Here is a 23,670-nt window from a genome sequence, read left to right on the forward strand (position 1 = left end):
AAAATGATGATATTCAATGAAATATCGAATCAATGTGATCCGTATTTGCAGGGAATGTGTGAAAACAAAGCCTAATTAGCATTATCCAATCAAAAGTAATCAAACGGTTTGTGATATGCAAATCTAGGCGTTATGTTATCCAACGGTGAATCAAGCGCTTTGCGCAAACTGAATATTTGAGTGAATTTCTGCAACATAGCGTTTGATTTCAGTGTGTAGGGACTCAAATCGGTTTGTTATGGCTTCGAAGTATCATTTGGAAGAATCTGTAAAGTGGCGAATTATCGGCCGTTTAGAAGCAGGGCAGTCAATCATGGAAACAGCCATATGTCTGAATATTTCAAGACAGACAGTCTCTAAGCTATGGAAACAGTTTCAAAATGATGGAAGTGTTGTAAGGAGGCCTGGACAAGGTCGGAAACGAATGACAACTGCTTCTGAAGATCGGTATCTGGCATTAACTGCCCGTCGTAACAGAAAGGCTACTGCTCGCCAGTTCAGTTCAGAGCTTGCAGCCGCCACTGGAACTGTTGCATCACGGCAAACAATATACAGAAGACTTAATGAAAAAGGCCTTTATGCCAGAAAGCCAAGGGTATGTGTTTTACTGTCTTCACAGAAAAAGAGGGATCGCTTTAATTGGTATAAAGAACATCAAAACTGGACTGAACATCAATGGTCCCATGTTCTCTTTACTGATGAGTCGCGGTTTAGTTTAACTGGTGATTCTAAACGTGTTTACATCTGGAGGGAGTCAGGAACGATGTTCGAAATGATACCTCGAACATTGTGGAACGTGACCTTTTCGGTAGTGGAGGTGTGATGGTATGGGGTGGAATAATGATCGATGGACGTACGCCCCTACACGTGTTAAGCAGCGGATCTGTGACAGGTCAGATATATCGAGATGAGGTCTTAGATCCTTATGTAAGACTTTTCAGGGGTGCATATGGACCTGACTTTTTATTTATGGAGGATAATGCCCGTCCACATCGAGCAAACCTCGTTGATGAATTCCTTGAAAGTGAAGACATTAAACGAATACCTTGGCCACCAAACTCTCCTGACCTTAACCCGATAGAGAACTTATAGGACTACCTTGGAAGAGCAATTGCACGTATACATCCTCCTCCTAGAGATGTAAATGCTCTGAAGACGGCATTGCTGGAAGAGTGGAGATTAATTCCCCAAACTGTGGTTAACAACGTTATTTCCAGCCTTAAAACATGTTGTAATATGTGTGTACAAGTCAGGGGAGATCATATTCCATATTAAATTCGTAAGACTTAATTATTTTTCTGAATCATTCCTTTTTTTCTTAACTCTCTTTGTCACACTTTATTACCATTTTTATTGTTTCATGCTACAATTTTATATCATATGAGGTGATCTTCAAGTTTTTCTTTTGCATTTATGTGTCATCATGTTATGTATGATTCCACGAAATTTCATTAAATTATAAGTCATAGTCTCTGAGAAATCCGTGAATTTATGCATGTAAACATAATTTTGGACATGAGTGTATATTACATGCTCTGATTTAATTACAGAGAGTATTACCTACAAAGTAGAAATTAGTTTAGTAAAAATAATTTTAAGAATTGTGTTTCAGAAAAGTCTGGTCCATACAGCGCCCATCTCAAATCAATATTAATTTTTTGCATTCTCTAATGTTAATCCTATTTTTGAATTCTAGAATTAAACAAATAATTAAAGCGTAAAATATTTGCATACATATACCGTATTTTTGTCGGAGCTTGAGCATTGTATTCGTTAGAATATATTTTATTTTCTAACTCTCTCGTTTATTTTCATGTTGTCTTTTCCACTTAAACGTGTATTGAAGATACATTACAGCTATAAAGCGAAGTAAACATTCCAGATAACTCAAATAAAATTCATTTATTGATATCTTACCTCAGGTAGTTTTTCTTCTATTACTTTCTTAAAGCTTAGGACTTTTCTTAAAGCTTTCTTAGCAAGTTTTGAACAGCTTAAGAAGAATACTGAGTACTTCGTAATGTCGATTATAAGTTATCTTTTTAAACAATTTATCAATGTTATTAACAAAATACTAATAAGAAAGTCAATTACACTCTCTTAAATTATCAGATAAGTAAGCAATGATATTTATAAAAGGAGAAAAAGTCATTTGAACGTGACTGGAGATTAAAATCCGTAAAACTAAAAGGAAAAAAAATATCTTATACATTATTTTCTGCGATACTGACAGTTGAAAGGATTTAACTTTTACAGCTGACTTTTGAAAGGAGTGTATATAAATCTGGATTCTTTCTGTAAACGAAACTTCGTGTTTGATCCCTGGTAAAAATTGCTTAAATGACTTTAATTAGTTTCAGATAAATTGATCGCACAACAGTTAGAATTTATTTAAAAATGATTGCAATATTTTTCGTGATTTATGTTAGAAGGTATAATAAAGAGTCGTATTTCGTTGTGTTCAAAACATTTTCTGTTGCAAATGGAAATGAGTGAGAAATTATGTTATGATTTTTAATTACTTTGTATTAATTGACGTGAGTGAATGAAACGACTTCTTAAATATTTTCATATTAACAGGATTATTAAAAGAACGAAATAAAATTATGAGTAAATACTTGATTTTTAAAAAAAATACGAAATGGGGAAAATTCCTTAAAAGTATCATTTATTCAATCTGATTTCATTTCCTTATTTAATATCAAAGTGGAAATGCAAAACGTAAGTTAAGAATTATGTACATTTACATTTCATGTTGTCTCTAAACATGGATTTAGAATAGAAAATAATTTATCGAACCTAATCTAGAAAGAATTACGGTTTTAAATTGCGAAGTTTAAGCTTCAAGAAATTAATACGAGAAAAATATTTCGTTTCAATAACAGCTGGAATTGAAAAATTGAAAATACTTAGTCAGCGATTAGATAGAGAAACGAAACGTGTTAAACACTAGCAAGACAAGTGCACGTTTTAGAGGAATCGACGATTTTTAGTTTTTCATTCGAAAAGTTTGCAAGAGTAGAATTCATTGAAAGCTGCCGTCCACTTTAATATTTAGATAAAATGGCACAATCAAAGTCTCATCAGCTATCATCCATCAACATTTCAAAAATAAAAGCTTTTTGAATGCTTTCCGCATTTTTAAGGTTTTCAAACTTCCATCACCGAATGGGATGTCTTCACCGAAAAAATTGCTTATCTTCCACTTAATGCATTAGCTTGCAGCTTGGTAAGGGTTTCATAAATGTTTAACTGTTTTCTTTTCATAGTAAGTCAAAGAATGTAAAATAAATAAAATTGTTTACCTGCAATCCAAGTAATGTGTTTTTATGACCGCTCATTTGGATTATTTTATTTGGATAAAATAAAAGTGCAGTAAGTTTTACATACTCGGCTATTGTGAGAATCTGAACTTGGCACTTCAAATTCTGTTCTTTCTAAAACACTGTTTATCTCATCAAAACATCCTTCGAATGGTAGTGATGGGAGAATCTGATATTGGCACATTACACTTTTTTGGTATGCTTTCTAAAACACTGATTATCTCATAAAAACAGTTTTCTAATGTTAATGAATATGGACTGGTAGCAGAATGGCGAAAGGTTAAAACCTGGTAGCGTTTCGGGTTCCATTCCCAGTGGGTGAGTGAGCTGACTGTAAGGGATTTAATGAATTTCTTTTATGTGTAATGTAAATACGCAGCAGTTTCATTTAGAGAGTCATACACAGAAATATTTTCTGCTCTGCATACACTCACATTAGATAGCCAAATAATGTTTTCTTGCAGTCAACAAAACCAATTCATTCACTTCTAATAAAAAAAAAGATTGTGTGTTTAAACTGATTTCTCTTTACTCTGGAAGGGGATAAATTCCAGTGCAACAACATGCTCTTCTCACGATTTTTATGAAGACTTTTCTGTGAATGGATATTTAATCTGTTACCTACATGGAACTCTAAAAGAGTGATGACTGCAACAACCACTAAGCAATCAAGCTGGAAAACCTTTCTCATTCATTTTCTTTTCTACCTACCTGCACTGCCCTTGGCACCTTTTAAGTATATAACTAGCATTGTTATCCACTATCCTTTCATTACTTCTACTAAGACTTGTGTCTAACATAGTATTTTGGTTGCTCGACGGCAAAGCACATGATGCCTACCTGCCTGAGGTGAGAGTGGCTTCAGTGGAAATTATTGTATGTAAAACTTGCTTTGACTAGAATAAAAGAGACATAAAATTATCAGGACTTGTATTTCTTTTAATCTGTTTGGCGAACATGACGTGTCCTGATTAGGCAGTGAGTTTGACTACAAACTATATCTTATGGAGTGTAGAATAGATTACAAGATGAGAAGGGTTAAATTACCCTTTATTTTTTCCGAAATTACAGGCGCACCCGCACTTCAGGATACAAAGACCAACCACTTGTGGTCTGAACGTAAAAGTACATAAACTACTAACTAATTTATAATAAGAATTAACTTTGAGTGCTTTACACAAATGACTAACACTATGACTGGCCTTTTAAATTACTACGTAAGTACTACGCAAACTGCAGAAAACTACAATACGTTTTTAGCTTTCAAGAGGAATAAAAACTCTGGCCTTAAAGGCAGACAGCAACTGATGGCAAGCTCGCGTGAAATACAGTGGCAAGGTGGCTCACTTTCTCTCCATCTAATTCTTGGCAAAAAGGCCACAACTTAAATACTTGGGCGTTAGCAAGTACAATTTGCATAAACAAGTTAACGAGTTTATTTCGCCCGGAAGTGGAAATAAGAGAGGACAGTACAGTTTTAAAATAAAATAAACTTTAGTAAAACTTAAGATCCTTACAAGAAAAACAAAATTCATACAGCTTGTGCAAGTTTTGAATTATTACATGGCATTTCTTTAACAAGAGATCAGATATCTGAATCAAACCTTTACAGATTAAAACTTTCTTATTTCGCATAGTTTCTTCTCAGTCAGTCAAACTGTTTTGTGGTATATTTAAAATAAAACCATCCTACTTATTGGCTTCCTGCCTAAAATTAAATTTTCTAGAGAGGTTTATCAGAATTATATTCATTCAAATATAGCAGCATCCACTGTAATTTTTAATAACACGCAGCGATAAATAATCGTATAAAGACAACTTATTTAAAATATGAAAAACCTGCTGCTGCTATTGATCTGAAGAAATGTTTTATTTCACATTTTTACATTTTGTGTACGGGTCCGTAACAGATTGAATGCACACAGGTCCGAATAGAGATTAATAAAATTTATGTGTATCAAAGAATTTCTTCAGGACTATGGAATTTTCTATAGAAACTATTCGTAGAATTGTTCACAGTATCACACAGTACAATCAGTAGTTACACTTCAAACTATTGAGAACGTTAAACACAACGCAATGCAAAGCGCATCTAAAGAGAAAGCTAATCCCAACTCGCAACAGTAACAATTCCCTCCTCCTCTTACGTAGTTTGCTACATTCCATAAGGAAACTTTGCAACAATTGGGAAGCTTTACTTGTTCAAAGCATGACCTAAACATTTTTCCTACACTTAGAATTTGCTTGCGTGTAAGTTTTTCTTTTTTCTTTTTTTCTTTTTTTTTTTTTCAGTTTCTTAAAATTTGTTTCACGTTAAATTACATAGAAAAACACAACAATTTCGCATATAATTGCAGTAAAATCATCTGTCTGTGTACAAAATTTGTAACAATGTTTTCGGAAAAGTGAATACTTTGGGAATCGAATGTTTTTAAATCCTCCATGGCTTTGATAGATTTTACAGATCTAAATAAGTCCAAATTTTTTGTAGAGCGAATGTTTTGTCATCAAATTCTTTTAAATCTTCCCTCATGTTACAAATTTCGCATAACCTTAACTTGAATCTGGGTAAACTAAAATGCTGCATGTAACAGTCTACAAGTAACATTGAATGGAAAAGACTGAGTATAATTTCACTTTAAAAGAAGCTATGTTTAACTTCTTGCCGTAAGAGTGGTCGCCTAATTGCAATACGAGAGAAGTCGTAAGTCATAACGTGAAACATGGATTGTGGACAGGAGCATACGTGATACACATGGCTAAAAGTGGACTGCATGGTTTCTCTGTGCAAATGTTAATTCAGCAGCACAACGTCACATACGAGTAGTACACAGCCAACTCTATAATGGCCTTGAAGCGCAAAAGTCACGTGATCGAGATGGTCGATGTATTTTTGTGGTAGTGTGTGGTTGTGAACTCGTGGTCGTAGATTTTTTGGATGTATATTTTGCTGTTAAGTGATTTTAAATCACTAACGCTAAGGTAAATAATATTTTTATCTATACTTCGTTTTATACTTTTTTAATTTTTAGATTTATTTAGGAAAATTTGTAGCTGTTCTCAATCCTATTCAAGTATTTCGTTTTAACATAACATCGAATACATTAGTTTGGACGTTTCGCATAGTGTTGTTTTGAATATTTGTTTGAAACAGTACATTAGGAATTCCTTATTTTGATTATTTCTTTCTAATAGCATATTTGACATTCTGTCCCAATAAAAGAAACTTTATCACCACAAACATTTCAGGCATTAATAACAACTACAGATGCATTCATTCAATTGATTCCATGTTTGTTTCAAAAGTATGAAGCTGAATACATATTGTTAGGAAAATTTCAAACTGATGCTCCTGAATCACGTTTTGAAATGTATAGGCAAATGTCAGGTTCAGATTATTAAATAAATGACCTACAATTATTAGAAAATGAGAAGAAGCTTCGTTTTAAAAACAATATTATAATTTCATCATCAAATAGGAATGTCCCTTTTACCAGATTAGGATAAGGATTCTATCTTTACTTTTGCGAATATTAATTGATCATTCAAATTTACTAATTAATGATTTTTTTTTATAGAAAATGTTTCTTCTGATATTTTAGCAGTGCTAGTTTATGTTTCAGGTTATGATGCCATGAAAAAATTAAGGGTGATAAAATGCAATGTTTGCCAGGACTTGTTGCAAAGTATTCATTCAGTAGATACAGCAGATGATATTTTTGGTTTTCTTAACGAATTAGATAAGGGGGAAATTAAAAATTTTCCATGTGAAGTTACTCTATTAAAATCTTCAATTGTCTACTTCTTATTTGGTGAAATTCTTAAAAACATGGAAAATGCATTTCTTATGCCAGGAAAGCAAACGGATATTTTATATAAGTTATCTTGCATACAGTTATTACACTATACAGTTACTTTAACAGATTCTTGCACTTGTGGAATGAATTTACAAACTCGGTTAGAAAATATGTTTGATAATTTGCAAAATAATGTTAAATAATTGTACAAAATATAAAAATGACAAAATTAATATAAAATGTTCATATAAAAATGTTAAAAAAATTAATTAATTTCAGTTAATAACTCAATTGTTTATTTTGATTTATGCTTTGTTTCTGCATAGATTATGTATAATAATATGTAGCATGTATGTATATGGTACAGCTCCAAATTTTATGAATTTATTTTTATTAGTGGAATAGGCCTGTAATTTGGGAAAATACTTAAATTCACATAAAATATCACTTATCTCTTGGATAATCACTTATCTCTTGGATAGTTTGGAAAAAGTGATTCAACATAAAATTGGAACTGGTACAAATAGATGGCTGTCCTTTTTTTATGAATGCAATTAGCATTTAGCTCTTTGAAATTATCTTGAAAGATTTATTTATAGTATAACGTGCATGTAATTTCATCTTTATATTCAAATTTTCTAGCATTTAAGGAATTTTAATTCATTTCCCTGTTTCGATAAAATTGAGATATGCAGATTTTATTAGTGAATGGAGTGAAGAGAGATGACTATGGGTATTTGACTTCTAAAAATTTATATAGCTGATGCGATGGCATGGAGTTTTGCAAAATAATTTTTCCCTTAATATTTATTTTACTAGTATGAAAATCTAAAATTTGCATCCATAAATCTATTGAATTCCCCCCCCTTATGTGGATTTTATATTATTTTGGCAATAAATTTGATTCAAATTACATAAATGAATTTCATTTTTATCAAAATTACATAAATAAAGTTCGCATGTGGTGATTCTCATTGATATTTTTAGTTACATAAACGAAGTACGAATTGTTTAAAAAATTATTGAAGATATACATTTTTACCGCCTGTAAAAATATTGCACTGTGAAAACTTTAATGTAAACCATACGACCTACTCACGTTTATCAATTTTACTTATATTTATTTTAAGACAAACTACTATTTTCGGTAAAGTTTAACTCTGGGATTATGGTAAAGAGAAAGAGATCGACTATTTTGATCACGTGACCTTCCGAAACAGATTTCGCTTCAAGGCCATGATGCAGTCGGCTGTGCGAGTAGTATGTGTGTCCTGCTCGATGATCTGTATTTTACTGGATTATGACCTTCAGCAAGGGAAATGAAAGGGAAGGGAAGTGGTAGATTAGGTGGTGGAGCTTATACGGTTCACACTCCAGCAGGCGGGCAAATCGAAGCATTACCTTCATTGAGTACTTGAAAGAATATTAGTAGAGGAACTCTAGATAAGGTTGTGCATGAAATTTTGAAAATACATAATATTTGTATTCGGTGTGTATCCCACAGGGTACATAATCATAAGCAAGCTCAGAACTTGTCGAAATGTACTAGGAATTCTTGTATGCACGTTTCGATAAGATGGTGAACCTGCGTGGTGGACAATTCGCCAGCAACAAAGAACTGGAACAGCTTGTTCATGAGTAGGTTCGAAGTACTTTTAAAGAATAATTTTCTACAGTCATCAGAAAACTTCCTGAGAATTGGGAAGTCTGCACTTCTTTAGATGGGTATTAACTGTGATATTCATAAACGTATTCTGACAAATATATTATGTTCTATCACTTTACCAGTTCAAATCATTATTGAATGAGACAAATGGTTTACACACCACACACGAAGAAAGAATTTCCTTGCGCGTAAGTTTCAGCGATCTACAACTGGCTATGTCAATAATGCAACTGAACAAATATGGTATCATTCAGAATGCAATGAGACACACTAATGATCTTATTACAGAAGCAAATGGACTCAATATTTTAATTATATATATATTAATTTGGTTTACAAATTCTCATATGAAAACGGTTTTCAGAAGACAAATTTTGTTGTTTAAAAGCCAACGATTGCCACATCAATAGGATAGAAGAAAAGCGTAATGGAAATAAAGTTGAAAAGTTTCGTTATTTTAAAAACTTGCTTTAAATGCGTGAGTGTATTTAGTCCTAACAAACTGCATACTTGAAATATTTCCTCACATGTTTTCCTAATAGATAAATTTCGCACAGACATTTTAAAGAAAGTTTTAAAATAGATTCTGAAACAATTTTTCTGCAGAACTGAAGAGAACAATATTAGTTTCATACCTATGCTTTCTTCTCCTAAAAACACTGGGTGCTTATTTAGTGCTTTGGGCATCACCAAACTATTTCAAGTTATGTTGATATCGCAAGCATGACAAACGGACGAAGAGGAAATAAATGTTCCAAAAAAATAAATCACCTCTGTATAGCATTTTTAGCAGAGTTGACATCATCAATCAATGAGCAGGTGATGGAATAGAAAGGAAAAGAAGAGCGGCTGATAATATAATAAGAAATAGAAATGTTTTACCATCCATATAAAAATATATCTAGGAACAATGGTTTTAATGCTCCAATAAACAACTATTTCAACTTTCTCGAAAGTGTTTAGTTTTCAAATATTAATATATCTATAGGTGAATTCGCTATGAAGTATATATATATATATATATATATATATGAAGATCAGAAAATGAAGGCTATTTAATTAATAAATACTATTAATAAACCTCAAATGCTGCAAAATTAATTTAAAAACCGGCAAATTATATGGAATTCATGTCAATCAACTGTGGCAAACTATACCACAAGCTGTTGAAAAAAATAACTTCAAAAAACGAAAACGAAACAAAAGTAAAGTAATACAAAAATGAAGGAATGATCAGTAATCATTAATAATTTAAAGCGATAAATAAGTAATAAATAGTAGTTGACAATTCCGTAGTCTGTGTCAAAAAGCAGCCTAAAGAACTATGAACGCTTCTGAATTGCAGAATGAATTGCAAATATTATATATATATATACATGTACATGAATAGATAGATATTTTAATTTTCCAACAGATTCTCTTAATTGTTACTAAAAAAGAATTATCAACATAGTGTGTAACGTGATATAAAATTATATTTTGATTAACACATACAAAATTGTTGACCTTCAGCTAAAATATTAGCTAAAATATTAAATATTCAAATAAAATAAATTAATCAAAATAATTCTTCAGCTAAAATATTAGCTGAAGAATTATTTTGATATGTCAGATTTTCGTTAGTCTGACATATTATCATCTAATATCAGCACTTATTTCCATAAGTGCTGATATTAGATGCGAGCTTCCAATTAACAATTTTCCCTGTATAAGGTAACGAATTTTAGGATAGTAGCTTCTATATTATAGGTGAGATGGTATTTTAAATGCAAAAACCAACTTGTATACAGTCCTAGTAGAACAACAATTACAGTTACTATAATAGTAGTCCAGTACAATGGTAGCTTTCCTCGCCTTTGCTTTGAGGAATTAACGAGATTTATCTAACTTATAGTTTGAAAGCTGCAAATAATAAACAAATGTTGTTTGACTCATTATGAAACCATTAATTAACAGAATGCACAATTTCTGTTACATTTTTTCTGCTTAAATCTGAGTCGTTTTGAGTTCTGGGTATTAAAAAGTTACCCAATTCAGCAAATTTATTCTCTTTAACATCCATGAAATTTGCAAATAATAGCATTTGATTCATTAAATCCTAAAAACGTTTGCAATTCATCCAACAATTTATAAGAATTATTTTGATATGTCAATAAGAATTATTTTGATATGTTCGTTAGTCTGGTATCTCACAAAATATCGTCTTAATATTTACAGAACCCTCTCACCCACACTATTGTTAACTGTTTCCATTAAATTATCAACTTATATTGAGAAACTGTAGGTAGGTGTGAGAATGTAGACTTAAGACAACAGTTCTTTACCACATAAACACATAAAGTTTACTAGCACATAAAGAATATGGCTTACAGTTACTGTCACGAGGATACTGTTCAGTAATTTTAACTTAGTCTTCCTACTGTATTATTTCCTGACAGACTATTTCTGTTTCCAGTTATACTCTAGAGATCGAAGGGCTTTGTTGAGAACATTTACTTTGATTTGCAAGTAGTCACACGTTCAGTTTAGAAAACTGGTGGAAATTCGGATAAGTTACATTAGAAATGTAAAAGCAATTTCATAGAGCTGAAAATGAAATGAAAGATTTTTAACGGTAACTGAAATTTAGTGCGTGATATTTAAGTATTAAATAGAGCCCACCAGCGGCCTAGCGGTAAAGTCGCTGAACACTGGTAGTTCGGTCCGAGGTTCGAATCCCGCGAACGGGCTGGCTGCATGGGCGTTTTCGTGGTTTTCCCCATGTGTAACGTATATACGAGCCAGTTTCCCTTAGAAAGTCCTCCACGAAAGGCGTCCCTCCCCTTAGGCAGATAGCCCTCGTGTGCTTTGCCATAATTAAATACACACACATTAAGTATTAAATAATCGTGGAGCATATGCATTATGGTTTCTAATAAATTAAATATTATTAGTTATTTCCATAAGTGTTAATATTAGATGTGAGCTTCCAATTAACAATTTTCCCTGTATAAGGTAACGAGTTAACAACGGTAAGGAGTAATAATAAGTAACGGTAATGAGTTAATAAATATGCCGTGTACTTAAGCATAATATAAAAAACATAAAAATTAGACACAATTTAAAGATAAACTAAAAATATGGCTGAAAACTTTTTCTAAGATTAAATGCTGTTTGGTTTTTTTTAGCTTTTGTAAGAAGCATCACATAGATATAAGAGTTCGCTTGGGCTTCAAATTAATTCATAATAATAGAAATTTCGTTGAATAAGGGAAAAGATGCTTTATTTTTTACCTGGAAATATCCCGTTTAACTGGATTCGTATAGATTATGGATTAGCATACTTGTTCAGCAAACACAATACTATCAGTATACGAATTACGATAACATTAAGATAAGCTGTCAAATTAAAGACGTAGGAAACTATGAGTAAAACTCCTATCCAAGAATTATGGCTAATACTAAATGCGTCACAAGAACGCAAAAACTAAAAGCAAAAAAGTGTAAAACCGATAAGTGTGCACCTCAGTGTACGAGGAGAAGAATTTGAACAATCTAATTTAAATCTTTAGTGACAGCATTTCAAAACATTAATATATTGTATGGTAGTTGGAGAAAAAGGAAGGTAAATGCAAAAGAAAAAGAGAAAGTTACGCTGGCTGTTTTACTGCATATTGCGTCAGCGAATTGTCTTTCTTTCCTGCGCAGAATACAGATATTTAGATACAGCGTGGAAAGTAATGGAAAGCGTAAAAGAAAGAGTTTACAACAGAAGGAAAAAAATAAGTATTCATTCACGCAGACTTCATGTAATCTATACATACATACGTTTATTTTTGTTATGTACGTTTTATGTCTGTAATAATACATAAATAAATTACATTATGTACAATTTATGTATGTTTCCCATCTGTTCACGTATTTTTCTGAGTAGCCATTTTCTGTCACTTATCTCAATTTATTATCACTTTTAACAATGTGATTTCATTATCTGTGATTTTCATTGAAACACTTAAATGCAATTTTAGCATTATGGAGCATTTCTAGAATAACTTTGCATACCTTTATTATTAGTTATTCACGTTATTTTACCTTTTATTGCTAGTGCAAATACTCTTTTTCCATTTTAATGTGTATGTTCATCTCGTCGCCATCACTACTAAATTAATCTCGTAACAATTTCGCTAACACTTTAAAGACTATTTAATGTCTTCAGTTTATGAAACATTCGAGTTCACGGTGAAATTAGATATTGTTACTAATCAACGATGTAATGTTACATTAATGATTTTAAAGTAATTTCATTTGAGCTTCTGAAAAATACTTTGCAAAATGTTTTTGTATATATCGTACATCGCATAAACAAACAAAAAGGTTTCTATCCCTCTATATTAAGTAGATTGATAAATTTGTAACTCTAATTTTATGTATGTAAGCTATCATTTGAGTTCAGAATAAAATCTAATGATTACGTTGAATTTTTAGAGTGACAGATTGTGGTATTTAGATTATGTACTTCTCTGCAAACATTTCAGTTTTTATTTTTTGATTTGGAAATAAAATCTTCGTATATTTTGAAAGTTAATTATTTATATTATTTAATGTTAAAACAAATGTAGAACAATCGAAGCTCTTAAAACTGGCGTTCTTTTTAAATTGAGTGTTTAGGTTATATCGATGCAGGAACACGAAACACTGGATTCTCCTTTAAAAAGGCTTCTGTGGATTAGGGAACCTAAACACCAAATCCTGGTGGCGACGAATTAGTTCCGGCGCGACTTATCATTAGATTATACGATCCGGAAACAGGAAAATTATGCTATGTCCTCGCCATGATTCTATCACAGGACCTTATGATGCTAGCCGGACTTTCTATCTATTTAGACTACGAAGGCACTTGGTAAGAAGGGAGAAAATATCTCATACATTTTTAAGTTAGAATAACTGATTAAGGGACAGTACCTCAAGATTATTTCCCTAAAAAAATCGCACTTTCTATGAGTCGTTTTAATGGAAACTGGCTTGCAATCACATTTCACGTGGAGAAAGTTACAGACATAAAGCATGTTCGTTCATCATAGAGACTGATATACAGTGGATGAGTGATCTTATTCACTTGGTCATTGGTAGAGACTGAGCTGAGGCTATATTATTTTTCTCTATGACTTATTCCATTTGTATATAAAATATTACAGAATTGTTTCCGAAGTTTCCGTACAAGGTACATCCTGAAGTACTGGGTGTATTTGAGAATGTTGAATTTTTACGGCCTAATAAGACAACTAGTCATAGGGTCACTGAAGCTTCTGAATGACATATATTTTCCACTTCACGTTCGACTTCGTTTAGAGAAATAAAGAAAAATATATTTACATAGAAATAAATAAATACAAACTAGCCCCTGATATTTAGTACGAAACATGATTTTTTAATTTTGATGCTGATGTAAAAACTTGTATTAATCTCAGCTTTGCTTTCCTATTTTGACCTTGTATTTTACGCAAATTGAAATCTTAAGCTGTAAGATGAAAATTTCTGCATTACGCGTTCTTTTCTAAGACTCGAATCTTCTATTTTGTACGAAAACGTAGCTTTTAGAGCAATCCGCAGATTCAGTAAAACAATACAAAATCCCTCTGTAGCTTCTATGACATTTCAGAAACGGGGGAAAAGGCGAAATCGTCATTTTGTACCAGATCAAGCTGGTGTTATATTTCTATTCAGAAATTTTCTTTCCTTGTTACCTCTTGCACTTTCTAGGCAGGAAGGAAATAAAAAATGTATGCTTTTGTTGTGTAAACCGAATAAGGTAAGAGAAATATATATATATATATCTTCTTTAGATTCGCGAACTGGTATTAATAAAAAATACTATATTTATTGATAGCAATAAATTACTTTTAGCAATAATCGAACACAGCAACAATTCTCAACCGGTGATAGGCCAGAGTTATTATTATTAGTGCTTAGCTTTCATATCTACTCACTTGTTACTGGACTATACATAAATTAATCATGCATGAAGCTATTTTGTAGTACATGTATTTTTCGATTTCTTGTATTCTTATTTTTAAGCAAAGTCTTGTACTTTTGACCCCAATAATTACATTTCCTTTACGGAATTAAAGGCAAAATTGTCACAGATATGGAAATACTTGTGATTTGTTGTAATTTTACTTAATACTTTTTTACTGTGCGTTATGTTTTCAAAATCATACAAATGCAAAAGGAACAATTATTTTAAATACCTAAACCTGTTTATTAGGCAGTAATAAAATACACAATTTAAGTAAATTTTTGCAGGAATCTGAAGCGATCTTTTTACTCAATGCCAAAGAAATAAAGGATATACTTATTTCAGAAACACCATTTGCAAAATTTTGAAATGTTACAATCTTCGAAAATATCCTGGCTGAAACACGTTGAATTTTTATTGTACATAATGTAATTTCGTGGTGTCAATGCCTTTATGTTTCCCATATGTTCACTTCGAGTAGCCATTTTCTGTCACTTCTCTCAATTTATTATCACTTTTATCGCCTTAAATTGGTAAGTGAGTTATAGCATTAAGATAAACTGATGAAAGTGCAGAATAAATGAACGCCTACTAATATGAAAAATCTAATTTTAAAATTATGGCATCCACAGAAAGTATAAGAAAAATTGCAAGAACTTCGGGGGGGGAGAAAAACATGGTCATGAACGCATTGTGTTTTAAATTTATAAAATTTGAAGAAATCAATAAGACAAGTTTTGGTAAAGTCCTAGTGGAAGTGATAAAGCCCCAAAAATTCCCTTTTCGCACTCGAGCATTTCGGAAGCAAATACCATAAAGAGATTAGAGAAGAATATATTATTGAGTGTGCATTCACATACAACAATACATTTTCTACATTCATAGGAACGCAACCCATCTTGAAATAAATCTCACTTGTGTGACTACGTTATAAAAAAAACAGTTCGAGTCTGTAAATGCGTAAGTTGTTTGTTCACTCGAAGCACAAAAAGGTTAATGTCTTTCTAAGAAATGTATTTATGACTCTGATGGCAAAAACTACGAAAACGTCTATGCAGCCAGCCTGCATGTCAGTATTTAAGCAAATACATAGGTAATCCGTTCGTATAAGTCTGTTATTTACATGGGCTATAAAAATTTTCCCCGTTTTCTATACAAAAGTCAAAGGGTTGTATTTAATTATTACTCGAATATATAGGTATCTCTAAATTATGGTAGGAATATGTGCATAAGGTGGGCAATGGGTGCAAGTGAATTAGAATTTTGATATTCCATCAGTGGAATGCTTAACAAAACAGCCTCTTAAAAAATTTTAAAAGGCTATCTGTCAAAATCAGCTGCTTAATTTAATCAACAAAAGATACTGTTAGATTCATGGCAACAATGTTACACTAATTTCTCTAATTACAAAGGATTGGTTACTTTACGATTCCCCAAAAGTACTGTACTATGTTTTCTCAAAATTCAAATAAAAGCATCTAAAGGTATATGTAGATAAAGAATAGCACTAAAACATGCCCTTTAAGTATGTTCGTGGACAGTATATCTTCTGATATCAGTGAAACGTTAGTTCCTTCAATGAATATGCAGATCTAAGCTATAGCAGCTAAAACCATCACCTAAATTTTGATTTTTGTATGTTTTAAGCTTTATAGTTGTTTTATAGTGATGCAGAGCTTTTAGGCGCAAAAATATTTCTGCTATTTTTTTTTACTTAAATGTAACATTCTATTGAAGTCCAAAGCAATGTTTTTAGTCTTATTTCCTTGTTATTGTTTGATTTTGAAGGCACTATAGCTTGAAAACATATTAAATGATGAAATTAGGTCGCAATTGTGACCAGCTTTGGTTTTGGTTCACTGCTTTTATCTTAAATAATGTACTGAAAGATTAAGCTGAGAGTCAGGTAAGTTACTTAAAAGAAATGGTTAAGAAAATATAAGCTCCTTGTATGTTCTCTCTTGAGATTTGGTAAATAATATCTTATATGTATTCCAAATGCAATAAACGTTTTCTAATATATTAACCTTACTAAATGTATTCGTCACATTAAAATACTTTATTAAATGTATTCGTCGTAATAAAATACATTTTTACAGATAAATTTTTAAGCTATCATTTAAAATATAACAAAATATTGTGAAACTTTATTATCGTAAATTGAGATATTTTAATACTTAATACATATAATAAAATCTGATTATGATATTAATGATCTTATGAGTAATAAAACTTCAAATGTTGGTTTAGCAATTTTTATAACATTTCATCTCCTTTATTATTAAACACCATAAACGCTGTCTTTCATTTGAATTATGAAATGCTGCTGATAATTTGTTATCTATTAAGATTAAATTTTGTTGCATGAATTCAAAAGCCAAGGTGAATTTTTAAAGAAAGCCCTTGGTTCTTTAAGAAATGACAGTCACTTTAATCATAACTTCATGAACTTTTAAACTGATCTATATGGGTATACCTTTAAATAATAAAATATAATAAATTAAGTCAAAAATGCATTTATTCAGTTAGACGATACAATGTCCTTTCCGGAGTCTTCAAATATCATAATTTCCCTTTTATAAAATCTTTAATAAATTTTAAATGTTCAAAATGTGTGTTCGGAGTTATTTCATGACGTTATTTCGGTTTCACAATACAAAACAATCTGGATAAAGATGCCATATATAACGAAGCTATGTAAAATGAAATGAACAACAAAACGGCTGCATTAAGTGAGCAAAATGAGTTTGCATTCAAAATCGTGACAACACATATTCAGCACTAATTAAAGAAAGTAGATTTTGTTTTGATTAATTCCTTTGTATATGGGCCAAATTTCAGCTACCAAATTTTACAGCATACAAATACTCACTATTATCGAAAAATGCAGTTTTATTAGTGCAAAGTATTAAAAAATCTTAGTACACTCATGTCCATAAATTAAGGATAATGCAAAATCAGGCAAAGGAAGAGTTAGAAGCAAAACAAATTTGACTTATTTGTAAAGCTTATTTATTAAACAAAAGGTAAAGAGCAAAAAATGATGCTATATGTTTGATATTATTAAAAACATTAGCGATTTTTTCTCCCTGGAGAAAATTACAAAAACACCTATTTACAAAAAAAAAAAAAAAAAAAAAAAAAACAATATTACATGGTTGGTATGATTGTTAATACATTGTATGTCTCCCAGACGATGCAATACAGTCCGTACAACGCCTAAGCATGCTGAGTATCAAATTATTGATCTGATCTTGGGGGATATTACACCACTCAAAAAGCAATGCTCTTGTAGACATGCCGGTAGACATGTAGGAGGAGGTTGACGGGCTGCAAATCGTCGGCCAAGCATGTCCCACACATGCTCTACTGGATTCAAGTCCGGTGAGAATGCTGCCCAGTCCATACGGGTGATATCCTCCGATTGAAGGCATTCGCTTGCGATGTTTGCACGGTGAGGACGGGCGTTGTCATCTATAAACACAGATTGTGTGCCCATTGCGCTCCGAAACAAACGTACATGTTGTTCCAGAATGACGTCCCGATAGATTTGGCTTGTCATGGTTCCAATTTGAACATGCAGGTCAGTTCTGGAACCCAGAATAATTCCACCCCAAACGAGCACTCCTGCACCACCATAACGGTGTCGTTCAATGATGTTTTCTTGGTGGTAACGGGTACCTGGACGAGACAGGTCTGAGGCTGTGCTCCGCATGTTTCTTTTGGCAGTAACTGCCAAATACAGGTACTAATTCGACGTTGTAACTCTGGGGCGACCTGTGCTGTAACGTCTACTCACATTACCATCATCTTGAAATCGTTGCCAAAGCCTGGAGATGACACATTGGGCAATTCCAAGTTCGTCTGATACTTCCAGTTGGGTACGCCCACATTCCAGACGGCCGATAATTCTACCACGTAAAACATCATCCAAATGCGTCCTTTGTGTCATAATTATTCGGTTATTGCACTGAAATGCTTATAAAGCGCCTGCGAACAATTTTACTTCCTTGCCTGTATTCCTTATATATCACTCTCTTACACTCTCGTCATTGTGACGTACCATCGGTGTCATCTGGTTACTTCCTGAAATTTGCATATGATTCTTGAAGATGTGTGTAGTGGTTTTAAAGGTGATATATTTATTTTAGAGTTCGATATTCGCATGACTCCGAATTATCCTTAATTTATGGACATGAGTGTATTTAAAATCTTAGTATTCGTAGTACCTTAAAAAGTCTTATATTTAAAACGCAGCTATTTTTTATTATTTGATGAATTGTATTTTTCCCTTATTTTTGATTAGTGCTTTGCACGATTTTAGTTATTGATATTTAAAGAATTTTACAAATTAAAATAAAGTAAGGGCTGGAATCCGTTTTTTATAATGTAAAATGTGTTCCCTCGTGATTTAGGAAAAATGAGTACAGTGCATTCTTTATTATTTTAACTATGGTCAATTTTTCATTGTTCAGATTACGACAGGGACCTACGGGCCAGTGGTGAACACCAGAGTCGCGACTTCAAATATGGTGAAAAGCGAAAATCATAAAAAAGTGGACTTCAGCCCTTATACATCTAAGGTACAGAATATTGATATATTATGGATGTTTTGTTCGATGTTTGTCCTCGAACCCATTCCTCTCCCATAGAATAATTTATGATCTTTGAAAATTAAAATAGCAGTTTTTTTGAGTACTCCACATCCTTTTCATCTCGCATGTCCTTATTTTACTTAATGTTTCTTTCTATATTTTAATATATCCAACAAAATAATTTTGCTTTAATTTTTCACATTTATTGAAAATAGCATTTTCTTACTGAGAACGAAACATGACTGCATATATATGTAAAATATTGTAGCAGTTTATCACGATGGAGAAGGATATACCTGTATTAGCACAAATCAAGAATGCTGTTCGTAGTGTACTAAATGCTAAATAAGCTAAGGCGCGGTAAAGATGAAAAATAAAAGTTTTATTAACCCAGAACATAAAAGAAATGTGGTCGCAAGCGTAGAAGATTATTTAGTATTGAATACAAATGTAGTAGATAAACAGTTACAGAAAGGGTAAGTAAAGAGTCCGATATAAGGTCGAAGTTCTCGCTACTGTAGTTTCAAATACCCACAACCAACTGCCGACGACGTAATTAGTAAGCTTGCGAACGAAACTTAGCCCTTAAAGACGTAAAAGAGGCAATAATTAAGGTTTTTAAAATAGAATGCAAGCTTACTTCTGTTCGTTTCACACACAAATCTAATTTTAAATAAATAAATTAAAACCTGTAACTAACCAGTTGATGTTTACTGAACTTATGAATTTCTAAAAATGATTTTAGGTTAACCTTGAAACTTGACATTGTAAAGAAAATGCATTTGAACCAAGCGTGCCATTTTAAAATTATATCGTACCTATGCGCATAATATATTTATATTTTATTATATATACAGTCTTATTTTTTTATTTCATGCTCACGTTTCATTGCTATGCATACATTTAGCGTGGTTTCTGATCGCAACTGCATATTTCAAAAAAGGAATTACTCTATAAAATTAAAAAGGAGAAATAAAAAGGTTTGATGGCATTACTATACGAATAATAACTTGGAATTCCTAAATTTTATGATCTCCTAGCTAATGGCTGATGAAAGAACATTAGTTGCTTTCTAGAAATCAAAGATTACTATTATTGATACTTGTAGCTATTACATTTTTATCTCGAAAATCATGCATTTTTAAATCCTAAATAGCATCTGAAATGTAATAAACGTGCTTTGGTAATCTCATGGGAACACATTTTTAGCATAACACTGTATATTCCTTACAAAATATTTTCTCAGCTATTTATGTTCTTGCCCGAAATTTTCCTCTTAAATAACATACTAATAAGTAGTTCAGTCATAAAAATGTCTTAAACATATTATTTTATGACTACTTATTCCTGACAGAGCATACATTCAATATGATGTTTTATGCACGAACACAAGTTTTAAAATTCTTCAGAATAAGTATATTTTAAAGCTATAATATGAACTGTAGAGAGTTTGATGTCTGGATGGGGAGTGTTAAATCGTTACGCTGTAATTATTCAATCTCGTTAATACTAAGAAATAAAATGCTTTCCTTCAGCAAAGTCAATATCCCATGGCGTGTCATATAAGCATCTAAATATCTGCATAGAATTATACCGCAATTACATGCTCTTCTGTAGTAATCCATTATAATTTTCAACGCACAATAAATTTAACTTAAAGTACAATTGTACGTTTTAAAATATTATATTTGCTAGGATGCATATGGTACATGCGAACTAGGTGAATATAAAGTTAAGTATAAAAATTGCCCTTATGAAGGCATTCTTATTGCCTCTCGTGTTGTCAGAAAATTTATATTTCTCTATTGCACCCAGATTTTGCCAGTTTGACTTAATATAGTAATGACTATAGAGCCGCACAGCAGGTATAGTAGTTAGTGATCCTTACTGCCGTAGCGATGGGTCCGAGTTTGAAGCTCGGATGAGAAGTAGTTGTAAATGTCCGTTTCTTCATAGGAGGCAACGGTGGCCACTTGCTAGGTGCTTCCATAATGAGATGGCCACCACTTACTGCTCTTGTAGTAGCCCAAAGTTAATGGCTGTTAAATTAAGAGCCCGGCCATTAAAAAGAAAAAGTAGTGACTATAGTTTGCAGTCTATAGGCTTCTGAATATATCATCATTTTATATCAACAATCTCTAAATTTCTAAAATTCAGAATTTGCACTTAAGCAATGTAACTTCATTCTCACTACCTAACGTATGCATGTTTTGCTCCTTCTGAGTGCTAACTTAATCCTTGAGGTTAAATAACACCGGCATGAAATTAACAGCTTTAGTATTCAATCAGCAAGCCCCAAGCTACGGAAATAAACTTTGTACTCTATGAAGAAATACATGTAACACAAAATACCCAGGTTATTATTTTTACAGCCCTTGAGCATCATAAAATTATTCTTAATAGATGTAAATAAGTCTAAAAACGTTAAAATGGAGTCCAGCCTAAATGCAAATTAAGTAGAAAGAATTGATTAAAAATATATATTACGACCGCTTGACTACACTCGATAAGCATTCGGAATTAATTTCTTTCATATTCTGTTATAAATAGATATAATATTAACGCATTCCCAATAGAAATCCTAAGCATTATTATATATATATATATCTAAAAAGTAATTAAAAGGAAAATCTTAGGAACGAAAAGCCTGCAACTTCTATTTCAGTGCGATATATACACTGCTGGACATTACAATTGCAACACGAGGAAGGAATGGTTTGAAGAACGTCAAAAATCACATGAAACGAAGAAGAGGTTGGTATATGCAAACAATTAGTATTTCAGCGCATTTAGACGACGCAGGAGGAAGAAACGACATTTGAAGCACTGTGGAAAAGAAACATTTTATAGTGGATATCTCACATGAAAAACGCTTTGTAAGGTCGGATTTTGCTCAATATCGTGTTGTGACTTGAATAATAAGAAGAAATGCTTACCAGCAAGTGTCGGAATTCGAGAGGGGTAGGATCGTTGCCTGTCGAGAGTGCGAAATATCGTTACAGGATTTCGCCCGTCGCACTGGTCGACTTGCAGCCACTGTCATGAGAATATGGAATGAGTGCGTTGCTGAGGGTCATACTGAAAGGCATACAGGGTCGCAAAGCCCTCCCAAGAATAATGCGCCAGAGTCCTGGCTCTGCGTGTGGTATTCTGATTTCCGTATACGTGTTTGGACGCTCCGAGGAGACGGCACGTCTCCTGCTTGCATTCGATATAAGTATAGGGGCCCGTACCTGGTGTGATAATTTGGACAGCCATTAGGTACACGACACGCACATCTCTAGTTGGGATCGACTATAATTTGAACGCAGATAGTAGAAACAGCTGCAGATCACAGCTGTTTCAACTAATTTCGCACCCCTGTAACCCTCCAAACTTCTTGCAAATCTAATCATTTTGTCTTCATGCCATATTGTTTACGTACAATAAATAACATTTTTGTATTTTCTTTCCTTCATTGCGTTGCAATTGTAATGACCAGCAGGGTATATATATATATATCAGGACAAATTACACGAGGGTACGAGAGTTATTATCTGAACTAAGAGAAGCTTTTCTGGAGGAGTTTTTTTTAAGAGGAATGGAGTCGTATTAACGTTACACTTGCGGAACATCCCCGAACACCAAACCCGTAGCTATCCTGTGTGCCCTTATTTCGAACAAGTATACAGCGTTCTTTACTACTTGCCAACTAATAGGGTTTAATGTAGAGCAGCCATTGTGGAGAGCGTTCTAAGACCAAAACTTCGCGTTGATTCTAACGAAAACGCCGCTTTAAATATAAAAAGATTTAAGATCTGAGAATTTAACGTAACTTACAAAAACTATAGAAATTAGAAATTTTAGCTGGTTGTTTGTTTGAACTAGAAATGGAGTAATTCAGAAAGCGCTATTCCGTAGCAAAAAACACAACATTTATTAAACTTAACAATAAAGTATCATAACATAAAATAAAAGAAACAGAAGGATTGGTGGTCCGCTGTTATGTTCAACCTACAGTACAGCCAGAACAGGGCTTTCTGGAACAGTAGCAATACAGCAATAACAGCTTGGTTATTTGTAATAACAGCAAGAAGCTCATCGACGCAGCCTAGAATTAGCTGCAACGATAAATCCAAACACTGCTTCTAAGCGGCACTCCACTATTAGCTGCAACTCGCAAGTGGCGTTTCACCATCATTCTCAAGAATTCGAATCTGGACACATAGGTAAGTGGATCAACATGCTTACAGTGCATTGCAACACAGCATGTGTTAATTTTAGCCACACGGAAAAATCCGTTTGCCCTTGTATT

General features: G+C 32.5%; 1 protein-coding gene across 3 annotated transcripts in view; it reads left to right on the forward strand.

Moving 5' to 3' along the window:
• The window catches only part of LOC118185602 (cell adhesion molecule 2-like), a 529,906-nt gene that overhangs the window by 428,075 nt on the left and 78,161 nt on the right, over positions 1–23,670 (forward strand). For 2 of the 3 annotated variants that reach the window (XM_085807279.1, XM_085807278.1), the window contains one exon: positions 19,257–19,364. The exons of the other annotated variant lie outside the window; for it this stretch is intronic. In XM_085807279.1, coding sequence (XP_085663405.1) covers positions 19,257–19,364 — 108 coding nt within the window. The remainder of the gene's footprint in view (positions 1–19,256; positions 19,365–23,670) is intronic. 3 annotated transcript variants of the gene reach the window in all.

Source organism: Stegodyphus dumicola, chromosome X1, assembly GCF_044657685.1.
Source record: "Stegodyphus dumicola isolate Sdum_Otavi_A_Nest chromosome X1, ASM4465768v1".
Classification (NCBI taxonomy): domain Eukaryota; kingdom Metazoa; phylum Arthropoda; class Arachnida; order Araneae; family Eresidae; genus Stegodyphus; species Stegodyphus dumicola.